This window comes from Hoplias malabaricus, chromosome Y (genome assembly GCF_029633855.1).
Source record: "Hoplias malabaricus isolate fHopMal1 chromosome Y, fHopMal1.hap1, whole genome shotgun sequence".
In the NCBI taxonomy this organism is placed as follows: domain Eukaryota; kingdom Metazoa; phylum Chordata; class Actinopteri; order Characiformes; family Erythrinidae; genus Hoplias; species Hoplias malabaricus.
In genome coordinates, this window is record NC_089820.1 from 62,129,434 (window position 1) to 62,148,548 (window position 19,115).

Below are 19,115 nucleotides of genomic sequence, written 5' to 3' on the forward strand. Positions count from 1 at the left end.
TGTACTGTTTTCTTAAGAAAGGTGAGGCTACCACCATGGGACATGTTTCCTCTCAGGCATGAACCTCCACTGATATTTATGTATTTTTGATTCTCTACCCATGCTGTGGAGCAAATGTTGGAAATGCTAATTTGATGTTTGGCTCTCTTGTATCCCCTGATGGACTCCTGGTGCTGGTTTGCACTCATATTGTGGCTTATGCGAAAAAGCTTTCAGAAAGGCAGCTCTCGGGGGACAATAGCAGCTAATAAGAGTTTCAAAGCACATGTCTTCGGGACTTATTCCATTAAATACTAATGAAGCTTTTAGTCCATTTAGAATTGTATAGGGAGCATTTCGTATCTCAATATTTGTATGTTTTAAGCTGTGTTGCTATTGGTTTATATATTTTTTTAAAATGGTGTCTTTCAATGCCAGGGACTTATCTCTCTTTATTTTCCATTGCAGAGTCCCTCTCAATTTATTTATTTATGTTCCGTTTCTCAGTATCATAACCAGATTAGCTTGACAAAAAAGCTGCCTGCTAAAATCCGTGTTACATAATCCGCTAAGTCCGCAACTGCATTTCACTCTAAAAACAGAAAAGCCTGGCTACAGGGAGAAGCGTGCAATATCTCTGTGTGCCATTCACCCTGAATATTGAGTGCGTACGAAACCAAAAGCGCATGGGTGAAGTGAGGTCTCCTCTGTGGTCACCTGACACTGACTGGAAAGAACGTATTCACCCTGAAGCTCAAGCCACAGCCACATTCTGTGGAGCGATGCGTGATTAAGTTCTTGTGTGTGCTGGACGGGACAAGTGGCCAAGGCACGGGGCACAATTGGTGTCCAAACCTCCAGTGCGGCATCCGATACTACACTTAACACTTCCTTCTGCAAGTTTGTACAAGCCGTTTGCACATCTGCAGGCTTCAAACAATGGAGTCTTTATTAGTGATGCTCTCTAAACAAAACCTGACATCTCAGTCTGGGCAAATATTCATTTAAGGTCTATATGCACTGAACAATCACTAGATTGGGAACATATACCCTGTATTTACACTCATTGTCCATTTTATCAGCTCCACTTTCCACACAGGAGCACTTAGCTGTATAGTTACAGACTGTAGTCCACTTATTTTTCTGAATACTTTCTTACCCTGTCAGGACCAGCACAGAGTAGGTGTGATTTGGGTGGTAAATCATTCTCAGTGCTACAGTGACACTAATATGGTTTTGTGTGTTAGTGTGTGTTGTGCACACCACGTCATGATTGGATAAAACTTTATGAAGTCTGTCTGTGCACTGGAAAGTGCTGCCGTGTCTGTACACACCCCTGGCTTGATAAATGGGAAACAAATGTCTGGGAAAAAAGGTCACAGTCCAGACTGGCTCAGAAGCTATATTGCTCATGCAAAGAATGTTATCTGGAGGCGTTTGGAAAGTGAAGAGACCTCGGAACTTGAAAAGTATGAAACGAGGCGAGGATGTTGCTCTATTCCTGCTCCAAAGTTGGGTAACATCACTCCAAATTCAGGTGATCTCTAACTGCATGAAAGCAAACGCAGACAGAAAGGGATATGAAATAAAACAGCTCGAGTTACAAATGAGTTTCCGCGGTAATTCCAACAGTGAATAAAACCTTACAGACAACAAGAAAAAATGAACAAGCTACATTTGGCTTTGTGCCGTTACAACTTAAAATATGCAGAGTTTATGATTACATGCCATAGACATAATATTTGACCACACGTGCATACATTTTAATGCAGTTACCTCTCTGGAACAGATTCCAAAAAAGCAACAGAGAACAGCCTAAAATCTACAGCATTATTCTATCCACACCTCCTTGACCCATTTTCAAAAAGCCTCTCTCTTCAGCTTGGCTCTGCAGCTGTTTATTTATGCAACTTGTGTAAAGAAAGGGAAAGTTATAACAACAACAACAACAACAATAACAACATTTTTATGCAATTAGAACAAAGCCTGGACCTTGGCGAAGAGAAAACATCTGCTTTCCTCCATTTCTATGAGGTTGTTGTTTGTGATGTTTGAGGGTTTTTTTTTTTTTTTTTTTTTTTTGTCAGAACTAAAGGAATATCTGGTCCCAGGCGGCCGGCACAAAGACGGATGCCTTCTTCTTGAGCAATGGTCCAATTTCCGTCTCAGAAATTGCCAATACTGGGTGGAACAGCAGTCTTAGAAGGACAGAAGTTGCTCCAAAGGAACTACAAAGCCTGGTTCCATAATCGAGAAGCTATGTCAAGTGCAAGACTTCAGTCAGTTCTTGGGCCGAAAGAAGCATTTTCAGATATCAACACAGATACACTTCTGTTACAGAGGCCCATTTTCAAAATCACAAGAACCATCTCCATTTCAGAAAAGTGTCCAGCAGCTGTTTCAAAGAAACCCCATTGGACTTGGGCAGATCTGACATCAGAAATGATATTTTCAGACACAGAATAATAGAGACGCTGCAGGGGGGTCAGCTTTTGTCTCTGGAAAATATGGAAATTTCTAGATATTCTCAGATATATAACAGACAAATAACTTTGAGATCTTTAGAGGATCTGTTAAGACTTTGTGCCGGTTTTCTGGTGTCAAAAAGTGACTAAAACTTAAATTCCCACCAAAGTACATTATGAGTATTTCATGTTTTGGCTTCTCAAGCTCTTTTTTTTTTACATTTTCCTACAAACTGTACTTATTTTGTTGTCATATCTATTGTTTTTGTCCCTTAACTTTTGAAAAACACTTTTTTTTATTTAAAGGTCAATATATTTGGAAAAAATCAAGTCATGTCTGTACAACATGTCATTGTTTTAAATGATTAACTACATTTTAATTGCAGTGCTTGGAAGCCAAATACTACTGGCAAGAGGGAAGATTCACCAAACCATAGAAGAACCACTTTGCTAGTATGGACCACCCATGAAGGCTGAAACAACGGGAAGGTGGTGGGAGCGAGTTTGTCCAACATGGAAACGATGTGAGTTTGCAGGGTATATATAGGACTGAAGGGAGGAGTTTGAGCATGGTCCTACTCTTGAAACTATATTATTACGTTACTTCAATTTTGGTTCCATAAAGAACACTTGCGGTGACACTGACAATGGGCATTGTGCCGGTGCAATTGGATCAGACACAGCAGTGCAGCTTGAGTTTTTGATGCCCTAAGTGTCTCTAGACTGAGAATAGTACACCAACACAATAATATCCTGCCAACAGCATCCTGTGTATGGCATCCTGTGTTTTCTGGTGAAGGACGACCAACACAAACTGTGCAGCAACAGATGAGCTATCTCTTACTTTACATCTAAAAGTTTTAGCATATTTAAATTATTAAAAAGCAAGGGATTTTCTAGGGAAGCCTTTTTTGTGCTTAAAAATATTATTTGCATAATGAAATATGCAAATCGTGGGTTCGATTCCCGCTCCGGGTGACTGTCTGTGAGGAGTGTGGTGTGTTCTCCCTGTGTCTGTGTGGGTTTCCTCCGGGTGACTGTCTGTGAGGAGTGTGGTGTGTTCTCCCTGTGTCTGTGTGGGTTTCCTCTAGGTGACTGTCTGTGAGGAGTGTGGTGTGTTCTCCCTGTGTCTGTGTGGGTTTCCTCCGGGTGCTCCGGTTTCCTCCCACGGTCCAAAAACACACGTTGGTAGGTGGATTGGTGACTCCAAAGTGTCCGTAGGTGTGAGTGTGTGTGTGTGTGTGTGTGTTGCCCTGTGAAGGACTGGCGCCCCCTCCAGGGTGTATTCCCACCTTGCGCCCAATGATTCCAGGTAGGCTCTGGACCCACCGCGACCCTGAACTGTATAAACAGCCACAGATAATGAATGAATGAATGAATGAATGAATGAATGAATATGCAAATCGCAGAATAGGTTTTAAATGATCCACCATATGTGTTTTGTAAAGGGTTCTATATATCACCAAAATAACAATGCTTTTATTTTTAAGATGTGCAGCTTGCTATAGAGAAACATTTTCAGAGTTATCTATATTCCTATATATTTATTGCTATATAGAGCCATGCTCTATATATTTCACCTCATGCCTGTGGGCTGGAGCCATGTCTTGAAGAGTCTGTGGTAGACAAGATTGTTATGTATATGCACGCAACATCCCAGCCAAGACACTGAACCAAACATGGCGCTAAGGAGCAGCACCTTACACAACTGACCTGATGGAGACTCTCTCTACTGCAACAACAAGAACAGAAAGAATAATGTCTCCTGCATTCACAAACAAGTCTAGCCCAGATCTACAAAGCATTGCACCCAACACAACCCACACTCCCTGCCCTTTGTGTTTCAGAACCCCTTCAGAGCATATCACTGGACATCTAAGTTTTCACATCCTAGTAAAATCTGTTATGTTTTTAATAAAGCACTGTGGTGTCCAGTGAAAAATAACATTTTAATGCATGCTATTTTTCCTTGGAATAGAGTAACATGTAGTATTTATGATTTATGAATGTATAATGACTTATATAGTTATTTAAAACTAGTTATAATTACGTAAAACATCATAAAAATATATGTTTATACATTTTTAATGCCAGGTTTCATAAAATAATGTCAAATTATTTGTGTAGAACATGGTAAATGCTATGATGCACTACAATGAGTTTTAAAATGCAAACAAGACCATGTAGAAAGATGTTTGCTGAATCTGATGAAGTAGAGTTTCTTCTCAATCTGACTGACAGCAGAGTTACAGATGGGTAAACCAAAGGATGTTAGTTCGCTTGGCTATTCTTAGAAAGAGCCATTGGCTAGTCCAGGCTGGCCTAATTACTGTCCAGCTGTCCAGTACCATTCAGCCACTCACTCATCAAGCACACTCAAAGCAAATCGCATGCCGAACTACACCAGCAGTCATTAGCGGCAAGCCACAGGTCAATGGAACTTTCCAGACAAAGGAGTCCCGGGGTCCTTTCAGGTGAATTTGTGTTTAAAAACAACAAACAAAAAAGTAGCAGGACTCAGCGTACTGTAAACAGATAAAGACTTTCCAGATTTTTAAGGCATCTTTATGTCATAGCTTGAGGGGAGGGAAAAGCCCAACTTGAATCACTGGACCGCACTCATCCAGTCACCCTCATCCTCACTCCACTCCACTCTTGCCGCCAAACTAATATAAAGCCACTTCATTTTGACATCTACTGATTCAAAAGCTTATTAAAGCAATGCTTCCTAACTATAGAGTCCGGGGACCATCACCTTGAACGTTCTACTCCTTCCCCTGCTCTAATGGACCCAGCCTAGATCAGAAAGGACATGCTAATTAGACAATTAATCAATTAACGTCCCTTCTACAACCAGAGTCACTCTCTGTAACCCCGTCAGATCTGTTCCATGGTTGTTTCTGGCTTGGAATTTGCCATGGTGACCTTGGACTCATGTGCAGCTGTTCCAGAGCATCCCGTTGCAGTTCATACTTTTCTATAGAGATTATACAAGCTGCACACCACTGAATCACTTTGTCAAAAATGGTGAACTAGGAAAAATGTATAGTGTGTACAAACAGTGCAGTGTGTGCATGAATAGTGAATACCAAATGGTTCAACTAAACCGTGAACTGCCAGGTTTGGTGGATACGCATGAATAGGGACAACAGCGGACAGTGGTGTACACTAACCTTGAGCGTGAGTTGAATACAACTACCTCAAACCAGTAAAGCCACAAGTTTAAGACCTATTATCCGATTATTGAACAAAGGCCATTGCAAACTGTCCTTCACAGGCTGTAGTGTGGTGGAGAGGAAACCAGGACCCTGACCTTTTAAATAATATGCAATTACAGAATAATATGCCGTTTGATTTCAACTTGGATAATACATAGTAACCTCCTGGTCATTTTCTAGACTGGCAAATGTAGACCTCGCACTCATGGGCTACATTTGAAAATGATGTTGGGAGGCAAGCCAACTCATCAAACTGTATATCTGCATATACAATATTCATAAGTATAACAACTTGACACACTGTTGCTATAGTTACCCTTTCTGAATTTTTTGTTTAGTGACACGTGATTCTTGATTCTATGGAGTCAATGTCAACTTTTACACTTGGAGTTGCAGGAATCGTCTTTGATTGAATATTTTGGGGTCAAATCCGCAACACTTCTATTTGGGAGATGAATGAGACTGGCAACCATTTTAAACAAACACAGCATTTTATAACGAATAAAACCAAATAAGTACATAGCCGGGACACATGAAGCACATGTGTCTAAGGTGCAGATGTTATCCAGTGTGTATCACTATTTAATGAGTAAATGTCTTTCTATTTGCATTCGTTTACACGTGGAAACCAAACCCAGCTTTATTTTAGCATTTTGTCATATTCCATGATTAACCCTTTCAACTCGAACCCCGCACTGAGCGGGGTAGAAACACACCTTATATAATCAGCTTTGTAAGTCTTGAATGTCTGAACGCATCTGTGAGCTCCGTATACCGTTAGAAAGCGCAGATCCTACCGTTTCTAAAAATAGTGCTCTCATCGCGGTGCTGTGAAGCCTCTGGGAGTAATCCAGTGTGAAAAACCACCTAAAAATCAAGGCGCTCCTTCAAAATCTGTGTGTTATGTTCTTGTCATGAGAGACTGTAATGATAGGCGCTAAAATCAGAAAAAAACCGCTGAAAAAGGGACAAGAAAGACGCTGTTTACTTTCAGTTTCGTTTTGACTCACATAACGTCAACCCACGCTGTCTCTGGGCAGAAAAATATGAGTCATCAGCAAAAACATATTCCTATTATTGATTTATAGTTTTTCAAGGTTTTTTTTAGGTTTCACATCAAATAACACTGCATTAGATCAACAAATATAAACTAAAAAGCTTAAATAAATATTTATTGTGTGTTTTCTAAATAAACAAGTATTATTTCATCATTTTTTAAAAGGATTATAATAATAATAATAATTGTAAATATTATCAGCATCTGAGAAAACTGCCAAAGTACCAAAATGTTTTTTATTTGTTGGGATATTGTCCATATTTGCCCTGAACTAAATTCCTGAAAGTCTGGGCCTGCTGTGAACTTTATCAGTCATACATCCCAGAGCTTAGAATATCAAGAAAAATATGTCCGTCTGATGCTACAAATTTATTTTATCACAGTAATATGACATGTAATAAATTAGAATAAAAAATGCTTATGTTTTCAACTAAAAGACACCTCACACTAACAATCTGTGTAAAGATATCTGATGTGGGAATATGATTTCAAGGCTGTACATTGAGAAATATGAAAAAAAAAAGCAGGCGCTAGGTAAAATTTTTGGTCAAAACATGACAAATTTATAGAAAAATTGATTTATCGGTCAGCATGAAAACCTCAAGTGATTACATATTTGAGTAGCTAAGGTTCTTTAGAAAATAAAACAACATAGCCATATTCAATATGTCACATAATTACTGTTTAAATGCAACTGAAAGAGGCACTGACAAAAAAACGGAATAGCAAAATAGCTATATATATAGGGTCCATGGGGTTTAAAGGAGTACCATGTAATATGTATTCCTTACATTTACAGCTTCAAAATCATTGTGACGCTCCACTGACCTGTAATTGGGGGATTAATGTCTTTGCTGTTGCTAATCTGGGCTCAGCACTACATAAAATGCATTATTTAATTTTGGAGGAAGGTTGGAACCACCCCCCACTCCCTTCCCACTGATTTCAGTACAGTGCCTTAAAAATAAATTAAAACTAATTCACAAATTCTAATTTCCATTGGGGTCCAAAAATAAAAAAATAAATAAATAAAATAATTAAATACATGTGAAAACAATCCATATTTCCGGCCAGTTGACTTCAATTTTATGAAAGGGGCCCACTCAAATTGGAACAAGGCCCACCCAGTCAGCCAGAGCTAATTGCCCGGGTTCAAGTGTATGTTCGTGGACACACACTCCTTTCTGACTGCGGCGCACAAACACACACTGCAGAGAGTTGGATTCAGAGCTGGAGCATGAGGGGACGTGATTAGTTTTGCCAACCATTCTGTATTTGGACACTAAAAGCCATTTTCTGATTTGAACCGATACAGGACACTTGTTTTTTCTGTATTTTTGTGCTTCCCTCAGGTGGAGGTACCTAGATACCTCTGTGTCATTTAGTGCTGTCCTTCCTACAGGGGGTTTGTTTGTGGTGGGGCTGACTGCAACAGGTCAGTGATGAAACACTGGGAATGTAGAACTCTGTTTTTAGTTATAGTACAAATAATGTTAACACCATGTCTTAGAGAATCTACATTTCATTCTGTTATAAACATTTCTACATCTGTTATAACCCCCCCCCTCCCCCCAGCAACAATATCCATGCACTGGATCTGCCAAAAAAACAAAACCAGTGCCGAAATCAATTCCTCTGCACCCCTAAGGTTTGCATTTGTTTATTATTCTAGAAAGAATAATTGTGCACACCTACTGTTGCCCAGGGCCACCCTGGCATTCGTCTATTTCTGGCTTCAGCATTAATTTAAGGGGCCAAATTCCCTCTCAAAAGAAAAAAGAAAAAGTCACCCGTGCTTGCAGTTATATCCTGCCTTGCACAGGACTCGCACAATACAGACTGGGCCAGGCCAGATCTATGCAACAAATTTTTATGAGTTGTTATATCTTAAATGCGGCACTGAACCAACCAGACAGACATTTTCACTCCCTTATTGGGAGTTATACATCATGATCAGCCCATGTGAGGGGCAGAGAGTGCACCGATGATACCAGTATTGGCTTCTCTTTCATGGTTAATGTGGCATAAATATGGCACATTGGTGAATTGCAGCTTGATGAATTGAAAGCCCTTTTCTTTCACACAACTATTGCCATTGGATGAGTAGGAAGTCAATGGGTGCAAAACTGAGAGCGAGACACAATGAAATAGCCCATAATTGTCAATTCCCGCCAGGTCTCTAGGGAGCCACTTTGGTCCTAGAAATGAGAGCCGGAAAAAGCCAGCTCAAAGCCTGGTACAAAATACACAACACCCACCCTCTCCCTCTAAATCCTGCTTCAAATCCCTCCCCTCTCACCCCCACCCCTCCTCTACTGTCTCTCTGCCTTTTTCTGCGCCTGAATATTCATGCCTGGGTGAGTGTGTAATTCACATTTCCTTTGCTTTACTTTCATAATATCTTAAATTTTTCTAAGTGGCACATTCATATTCAGTACTACGCCATGCAACATAGACCTCAGAAAGGGGGCTTGTCGTTTTTCTCTCACAATCCTTCACATCTTTCCCCCCGATGTCTTGCCTATATTGGTCTCCCTTACCTTGCCGACATATTGGTAGTTGTTTCCCATGTACTCCTCTGACAGGAAGAACTGCCTCCACATCCAGTCACGCTTGGATCTGTGCAGAACTCTACCCTCTGGCTGCAGGATTTGGCCGTTGGGGCGAAGGATTGTCCCTCGACTCCGCACCACCAGCATGACGGGCGAGCCCAGAGGGAGGAGGCAGAACAGCGGGAACAGCCAGGGGAAGTGAATCATCATCATCATCACTATCATCAGCAGCTGTATCCAATTGATCCTCGGGACAGGCACAATTCCGGATGAATAATCTAATAAAGAAGGCAGCACTGAATGGCAAAGGGTCTAAACGGTTGGATCAGCAACTCTGGCATTGTAGACACTCGCTTTGATGTTCCTTTGATTCCCTGTGAAGAAAGAAAAAAATCAAAGTGGGTAGAAGTCTGAATTTATTAAAGGTCATAGCAACTCCTGTCAAGAGGCAACGTTCCATTAAGTGTAATGGCAGCTCTTTGATAGCACACAAAAAAAAAAGTGTGTCATGTTTTTGTTGCATGCATTCCGGCCTTCAAGAAGTCAAGGAGATGCTTTCAAAATTGATGATGATGGGTAATAAGATTCTACAATTCATGAACTAGATAGATTTAAAAAAACAGGTTCTAGGTAATTCCTTTTGCTTTACATAATGCCACCTTTTAACAGAGCAGCTTCTGGTGAGTTCCAGATCCAGAGTGCCCACTGAATATTCCTTATTGCAAGGTAATCTCTAAAGACAGGGATGCCCCTTGTCACCTCTTGTGGACAGGCCTGGACACTTCTTAGTTGAGGACATGGCATCACTTAAAAATCATTTTGGGCAACTTCCTTTTAAAGAAAAGATATATCAGTTATGTACTGGTTATATATTGTTACTGTCCACAGAAAAAACTTGTGTCACAATTTTCAGTGTACTAAATGCTTCAATTTATGTGACAATTTCATGATGAATGGACAAATAGAAATGATCAGAAAGTGTTTCAGCTTGATTTCACCTAACCCCTAGCCCTAACTCTAAACCTAAATCTAAGCTTCCAAAACATCAGAAATGACAGGAGTTCACAAGAAGTTCTGATGGCTTATAGCTTGAAAAAACATTCTTGAAGAACCCACCCCTAAACATAGTTAATCCTAACACTACTGTATGCTTAACCCTAAAACTCTAAGTTCAAACACATTACAAACAGTTTTATGTGTTTAATGCTCTCACTGACAGATTACAGCACTGTTTCTACAGCTCCACCTAAGGTACATAACAAATAGTTCAAATGATTTTCCTAAAACAGTGGCACCAATGGATGGGAGCTCGTTTACTAAACATAAAATAGCTACAAATCAAAGTAAATAAGTCACAAATCTTATGTAAAACATTTTTGTAGTAATATACATGCTCATTTTTGCAGAACTTGTTGCACTAGTATTTTTACGTATTTCTGGTTTGTGATTGACCCCAAAGGGAACGTGTCTTCAAGATCAACTCTGAAGGAATAAAGCAGCTCAATACTGTATTAATGGAGGATTGCTGGATCCCAAGTTTCTTTGCCTAACCCCCCTGAAGAGAACAGATGAGATTAACATAAGCCTTTAATTGAGTTCTGAGGACAAACGAGGAAAGCATGTTTTTTTTTTCTCTTTCTGTGCAGAGAGATGTGTTAAAGAGGTATAAGATGAAGATCTTATGTATTTCTTCTGCAAATGATTATTTAGCTAAGACTGGAGGGAGTTCAGTTCATGTATGGGATATTGTTTTGATCAGTGGGGATTCTTGAGTTGTTGGTTCTAGAGGCAAATTTTAGAAACAGAAGAACAATGCTTAAAGGATATATAGTATACCCCTTTAATGGGTCTTAATGAAATGCCTGTGACCTGCTTTTGATAAAATACCACAAGAATCTAACACCACAGCACTGTTGACCCCTCCATCCCAGCCCTTCCTCATTTAAATGGCCCTGTTCAGAAGGACAGGTTTCAATGCCTCTTCATTTTAATGAGAATGAGCCCCAGCTCAATTCAGAGCAGAAGCCTAGGAGTGAAGATCCAGAAGAAGCAGCAATGGTTTGTAGCCATTTTCACTCTGTTCTCTTTACACTGTGTACCTCTTTTCACCATTTTAATGAGTATCCTTACTTCACATTCTCCACTTCTGTTCTGTTTTTGTTCTATTTTGACCTTGTCTTTGAGCTGTCACATGAAAGACCACTGTGTTCAGAGACTCAGATGAGGAGGTGGGACAACTCTTAAGGGTCTGCACTCTACGGAAAAGGCAGCCCACATAAAATCTACAGGGTGGTCTTGCTTCACAGTGTGTGGGCTGGTGGGCTCCAAGTTTCCAAATTAATGGGTACTTGCACTGGACAAGTGGTTATTACATGAATCTATAATTAATATATATATATATATACTTACTCATCGTAGTACTGTGTTACGTAGTACGGGGCTCAGACACACTCTCAATCTTTAAATCTAGATTAAAAACCTACCTTTTCAAACAAGCTTTTGGTTAATCACTCACCTTCAGGTTACTCCTTCTATATTGGTGTTCGGGCTGGTTTTCATATTATCACTGTTCTGTGTTAACCCTGTCATATCACCATAGCTACAGCATTCTTAGTTAGCTGTGTAGTAACCGCCAACACGCTGTCTGTCGCTGGGTTCTCTTGCCTGACCAGTGGAAGCTTTTTTCGCAGGACAAATTTCCCCGTTCTTTACCATGACCCTACTAACCTCTGTGTTTTTATTTGTTCCCTTTGTCTGGCTTTCTTTCTCCTGTCTCTCTCTCATGCTTTGAGATGTCCTGCTGCTCTCCAGGTGTTGCCCTGATCCAGCCCCTGTGTCCTGTACAAGATCCTGGCCTTGTCTAATCTACACTATCATGCTTGGCCATGCTGTTTTATCTCAGATTAACTCTGCACCAAATTTTAACTCACATTGAATCCCTGATCACCTCCTCCTTCATCAGACTCATACATCACTAATATCATCATCCTCACCATTTTAATTTCTGCTTCTCCATCATCACTAATATACTACATTTATATTACTATAACCCCTTCATCGGTCATTTCGCTTTTACTGCTGTTCTCTGTTGTGTCTCCGGTGTCGACCCGAGGAGGATGGGTTCCCCGTATGAGTCTTGGTTCCTTCCAAGGTTTCTTCCTCGTGTGCTGAGGGAGTTTTTCCTTGCCACTGTTGCCCCTGGCTTGCTCATAGGAGGCTTGGACCCGGATCTCTGTAAAGCTGCTTTGTGACGACTTTTTGTTGTGAAAAGTGCTATATAAATAAAATTTGATTGATTGATTGATTGACTGTGTACTGTACATACTGTACATAGATGAAATGACTATATATTCAAATTGAATTGACTTAAGTCCATCCAAGACTGGTGAAAACAGATTTGTGTAAATTTCCACTTGCAGGAATTTATCTACTATCCCTTACCACTTGATTTAACCTGAGAGAAAAAGCACATTTGCACACTAACCTTTTTTAATACCCTAGAGTTGATTATATCTCACCTAACCATGCTGGATATACATCAGGAAACAAGCTTGGATTTCAGAGCTGAGCTGAGCTCATGGTGAAATTTATTGCAATGGAGCCCCTTTGATATCAAATCAAAATTTAATATAACAGTCTCCTGACGTGTAGCCTGCTCCATTGAAGATGAAGCCCGTGGCATGGCCCCATAGAAAACGCATCGATTCAGGTGTCAGGGCCATTAAGGAAGATGCTGATTACACCGCTGAGTTTTCTCCAGCCAAATCCACAACCGAGTTTTTTGTTTACTCCTTCTCCTTCTTCTTTTTCTAAGCGGGCTGCTCCTCATCCTCCGTCAGAGCTATTGACATCGCACCCCTCATGCAAAACCCCCGCAGGAGCCGAGCACTAACAATGAATAATCCAAGAAAACAAGCGGCGCAACTCAATAAAGCCATGAGACAAATCTTATTCACAGAGCATCAGGCCTCAGTACCCCTCCCGCCACCCACCACCCACACCAACACCCCCCCCCCCCATTTCCCCAGTGTCAAATCTGTTTTCGCGTACTAGTTTTTCATCCACGGATTAAGCTGCTGAAAGCAAAGCTCAGGTGCATAAATGCACTAGAGTGTGCGCAAATCCGCTCATATAAACCAAATCAATACAGTTGACTTTGATTATGTGGAGCAGCGTGTCTAGCGTTCGGATTCAAATCCCATGCCCTCCACCCCCACGTTTCACTCCGAAGTAAAAAATAAATAAATAAATAACAATAATGATATAAAAAATACAGCAGAGCAGCTTTCCTGCCTGATGCGGTAATTGCCTCCGGCCGAGCGGCCTGCCACTGTGTTTGTTGCTCTGGCTTTAGACGGGGCGTCTCAGCATGACAGACCATGTGCAATTCTCAGCTAACGGCGACTTACACCCCTCACCTCGCCGTTACCTTTCTTTTTTCCTTTCCTGTGGGGTCGTTTTTCTTCTCTTTTTTCTTTTTTTTTCTCTACATTTCCTCAAGCAGTATAGAGAGAAAGCTGAAATAAAAAATAAAAAAAACAAAAGGGGGCCTAAGACTTAGCCCTGAAGCACACCACATCTTAACTGCGTCAATCGCAGAATGGCACCTTCCTCCACAGCCTCTCAGCATATCTGCCCACAGTTACTGAGCTTTCAGAGGAGAGTGGCTGTAGTTTAACATTTGTTTTAGCCAAAGTTTTAGGGTTTTTTTTTTTTTTTGTGATTGTAATACTTCACTGAAAGTTACTGGCATCTTGACCAGCTGCTTTAGAAAACTGAAAACAGATGGACCACAAAGGAGGGCCAAAGAACAAAGACTAATGGGTCTATTTTAAGAATTGTCAGTATATCAGTCATATCTTCATATTGCTAAATGTGGCATTCATATAAAAGACCTCATTGTCTGTACTGTTTACTGTCTGTTGTTTGCTATTATGTCTAAATGTGTGTTATGCCCCTGACGTTTGTTTCTATTCCCTGACATTCTAATTGCACTTTTTTTTTTTATCGGAATATATATAACAATTTGTCACCACCAAAAATTGTGCCTCTTCAATTAACCAAGGCTTGGCAGTGAACACACACATACACACTAACACACAAACACAATGGGCAGTGAGCACACACACACATGCCCAGAATGGCCCAGGGAGCAGTTGGTGGTTTGGTGCCTTGCCCAAGTGTAGCTCAGCCATGGACTTTGTGGGAGGAAACAATGCTGTCCCTTCCCTCCCCCTGCCCCCAATTTCTTGTCCATACTTGATGTGTCCACTTGAAATCATTTATCAATATATACCAGAAGAAAGTTCGAATGTTGCTGTCTGGGTTAAAATGAGAGATGAAATAATAAAGCCCCTGAAATTACGTGGGGATTGCTTTTGTAATTGAAAAAGCCTAGCCGTCACCTAATGACTTTCTGCTGAGTGAAAATGCTTTAAATGGCTGCTTGTATAAATATCCTTCAACATGCATAATACGACTCCACTGTTAATCTCTTTCTGGCCTCAGGCTTGTGTGAAACCAACTCCCTTTTGTAACAATTAAACCTCTTTGATTATTATTATGATTGAATGTTCTAATTAGGGCTATAGTTTAAACCCTTTCCATGAATGTCATTAGCATAGTGGATATTAATCCTGGACGTGGCTTGCATAATAAGCATAATAATCAGAGAAGATACTTTTGAAAGCCTAGAGATAAACCAGCGTACGGCAAGGTAGATCATCCAAATCATCAGTTAATCATTTACAAAGCTACCGTGAGTGCAAGAATGTTGGTCTTGGTAGGACGCTAGGATATGTAATGTTATTGCATCAAATGCAGAATTATTTGATGGTGGAATGCGATGTTACACGAGTGGTATGCCTGCTATTTATCTGCTTGAATGTCTCTCTAGTTCCTTGTTCACTTCTGTCTCCACTTTGCTGGTAACACTACACTACTGGTAGCGTCCACTTGGTGGAGCCCAAGAGCTTTTCTTGTGTGCTCTGTCTCTTTCTCTCTCTCTTGCTGTGTGTTGCTCTCTCTCCCTACCTCGCTCGCCCATCTCTCCATCTCTCACACTGGACACTTTTCACAGCTGCTGCCTCCTCTGTAATATTAATGCCCCTGTCTCCTTTGTTTGGAAACTTTGATACAGATCAAATCGGCTGCATGTTGATGGCCTGCCTGGAGCAGCCGGCTTTGATATGGCCAGGTTCATAGAATCAAGGCGATCGTTTGGAGGTGCGGCACTTGTCTCTTGATTCCACTTCTCCTTCCATTCCTGAGAGTCCTGGAAGGCTGAGGAGGTCTTGTCTCATTAAATAAATGATAGACTCTGTGTCCAAAACATGGACTATAGGGAACCTCCGGGGTGCTCAGTATTCAAAGGTTACACACAGAAAACCCTTGTTAACTGCACCGCGATCGCTCTGTGGTACTGCGCCCATGGATTCGGAGTGAAATTAGTGACTGCTTTTAGCACGGTTAAACCACATCCTTGAGTATGATGAGTTTGCCTGGATGCATAAGTGGTCGCTTCTCGTCCTCCTGTAAGATGCATGAATCGGCCACTTTATCAGGCAGAGGAAACATTCCACAGTTGTGTACCACCGCAAGAGCTTTGGGAAGAGAGGCGAGGGGAGGGGTACTTAATATCGCATTGCTCTGGGAAGAAATAAATTGATTGTCTCTGACTTTTATCTCATTATGAGACAAATTGCATTCACTGCCAAGCTCCTCTTCATAACGGAGAGTCTGAGGCAGAAGAAGGGAGGGCAGGAGGGAGGGAGGGAAGGAGAGAGAGAGAGGGGATGAGGAGAAGACAGAGTCATCGAGAAAGAGAGAGAAAGAGAGAGAGAGAGGGAGAGAGAGAGAGAATACTATCCGGAATCGAAGTGCAAGTGACTTTGTCTCATGCTTCATCTCGGCGTTGAAAGGCAATTATACAAGTGACACCGGCTGGGAGGAAATGTGCACTTTAATTTGGGCGAAACAGTCGTGCCATTATGCGCCGGGGCTCAGATGTATAAATCACAACTCCTCGGCTTCTGGCAGCTCATACTCAGAGCGGAATAAAACATCAAACAGCGTAAACCGGGCCCGAAGTAACCGAGATAGATTTACACCAGGGATATCAGAGTGGGGCCACTTAACAGCATGTAGCTTTGCAAAGGGAAACAAATTGTACATACCCAAACCTCTGTACATAGTCAGAGTCTCTGGGGAACCTTATCTGCTGGAGCTACCACTTATTTGACCCTGCACTTTATTTTGCTTGAAAGCCACTCCAATAAGTAACGGGCAAAAGAGTCCAGTCTCTCAATCTTTTTGCCTGGAAGAGAGAGAAAGAGAGAGAGAAAGAGAAGAACACTCTGGAGCATTTAGAGAGAGAGGCTGTCTACAAGTGCAGGTTGAGTGTTTAACAGCTTTGCCAGCATGTCTGCGCATTTGTACATCCCGAGATAAAACCCTGGGCTGAGTCTCATTGAGGGAGACGTAGACTGAGAGTGAGAGAGAGCGAGAGAGAAAGAGGCAGTAGTGACTCACTCATCAAAGCAGTCCCCCTAGCCTAATATCCTCGGCGGAAAACATCAAACAGGTTTTGGGAGGGGGAAGAAAATACACACATACACACATACACACACACAGACACACACACACACACACACACATGCATTTTTGCGAATCAACACCTGAAGGAAATCTGAAGCCGTCAGTAAGATAACAGCGCTCTTTCACACGGCACAGCTACGCAACTTAATTGCTGATTCAAGCTTGAGCTTGGAGAGACTGTCAAAATCCTTTCACTGCCTTTGCTTGCTGGAATGCATCCCTGAACATTCCCAAATATTCCCAAGACTGTAGATTTGCACTTGCTAGGATTGGGAAAACGTAGACACCGGAAGGTTGGTAAAAGTTTCAGAGTTGATCTTGGAATAGTGAGTGCAGGAAACTGCCAACGGACCTCAGCAAAAACTAAGCAACCAGCCAATCAACCACTAGCTGTTATGAACCCCATCATCATCATCACAGCGCTAAGACACCTCATATACTTTCCTCTTAAAACTCTACAAATGATATCACAAAAGCTTTATAAATCCCAAATCCCCAATCCTAGACTCTAAAGGTGAAGCTGCAAGTCCAAGGTCCGAGATCACGGTGGTCCTTACCTTAGCAAAAGCACCCCTCGCTCTTTCAAGTGCATGTCATTCTCATTGAAGTGCGACACTAGCTCCCTCTCTCTTTTTTTGTTCGCCTCTTGGCAGCGCTTGGATTCCAAGACTGGCTACAGTTGTGTGTGAGGCTCCAGCTGCATGCCTCCCTCTCTTTCTCGCTCTCTCACTCTCTCCTTCTCTCCGTAGCTCCCTCGCTCCTCTGCTCAACCCCCCCCCTCCCTCCTTCTCGCTCACTCGCTCAATCCTCACTCTTGCTTTTGCAAGACAAGGATGCAGTTTGCAGAGGGGGTCGCTTTCTGATTGGCTGCCATTCATAAAGGCTGTGATGGGGAAAGGGAAAAGAGGAGGGAGGAGGAAGGGGGAAGGGGAAGGAGGGAGGGCAATCTTGGCAGCTGACTGAGGTATTCAAACCAGGACAGTGGGTTTAGGGCACCGAGGAATGATGACTTATAAATGAAGGGTTTTCGTTTCCGAAGGCATCAGGGAGCACTTTCTGCGATTTTGTTTGGTTATTTGTTTATTTGTTTGTTTGTTTATTTATGATAAACATGTAGCTGGAAACAAGCTTTGTAGACATGTGAGAAATATTAGCGCTGATATACGATGCCACATTAGTGAGGGCAAAGAATTTGTCTGGGATTCGGCCGGGAATTCGTTCCAAGATCTTGTTTAAGAAAAACACGGCTAGAAATAAAAGTGAAAATAGTAAATCACTATTAATCACATCTTTGCTTACGATTCAGTCTAAAGAAAATTAGAAAGTAGATGCTTAAAATAATCATTTTTTTGCAGATGAATGGCAGTGTACCATTTCACAGATTTGTTCTATGAATGCCAGTACTGGCAGCATATTCTCTGTACACATGAAACTTGACCATATTTAGATTAATTTTAATATGTGTGTAAACTAAGGCTGTACGAAATGAACAAAAAACAAATCATACTTTTATGCTCAATACCTGAAGAACAGTATGAATATGGCTATGATTTTACATTAAATTTTATCATTCCAAAAAAATGTAATTAAGCAAAGTGACTATTGATATGTCTTGAAAAATACTAAACTTTATGCATATTGTTTTGCATATTTATTTGTTATTATAATGCTACCCAAGAAAACAATGATTCAAACACAGCAGCATTTTGTTTTGCTTTTTTTCAATTAATTTTTCCTATATATGCAAAAGTTTCTTTTTTCTTTTTTTTTCAGCAAAACAATGACCCTGAAGGCTGATTTCAGGGTTGTCCTACAGGTGTAGTTGCTATGACTCCAGAAGTGGAGGGTGAGAACAAATAGGCTGGAGCAATAGGATGTGATGTCTCACTAGAAGCGCCGAGCACCAGCCATTTGATTGCAGTGACATCCCCAACCCACCAATAAATCCATCCATCCATCCATTATCTGTAACCGCTTATCTAGTTCAGGGTCACGGTGGGTCCAGAGCCTACCTGGAATCACTGGGCGCAAGGCGGGAATACACCCTGGAGGGGGCGCCAGGGCACATAGATACACATTCACTGACACACTCACACCTACGGACACTTTGAGTCGCCAATCCACCTACCAACGTGTGTTTTTGGACTGTGGGAGGAAACCGGAGCACCCAGAGGAAAACCCACGCAGACACAGGGAGAACACACCACACTCCTCACAGACAGTCACCCGGAGGAAACCCACGCAGACA

The 19,115-nt window shown here is 41.4% G+C and overlaps 1 protein-coding gene across 2 annotated transcripts in view; it reads right to left on the bottom strand.

The window, feature by feature from the left end:
* The window catches only part of LOC136677827 (cadherin-10-like), a 32,263-nt gene extending 14,706 nt beyond the window's left edge, over positions 1–17,557 (bottom strand). For both annotated transcript variants that reach the window (XM_066655488.1, XM_066655487.1), the window contains exons 1-2: positions 17,425–17,557; positions 9,260–9,645 (exon numbers count right to left, since the gene is read on the bottom strand). In XM_066655488.1, coding sequence (XP_066511585.1) covers positions 9,260–9,496 — 237 coding nt within the window. In that variant the 5' untranslated portion in view covers positions 9,497–9,645; positions 17,425–17,557. The remainder of the gene's footprint in view (positions 1–9,259; positions 9,646–17,424) is intronic.
* Positions 17,558–19,115: the final 1,558 nt, after the last annotated feature.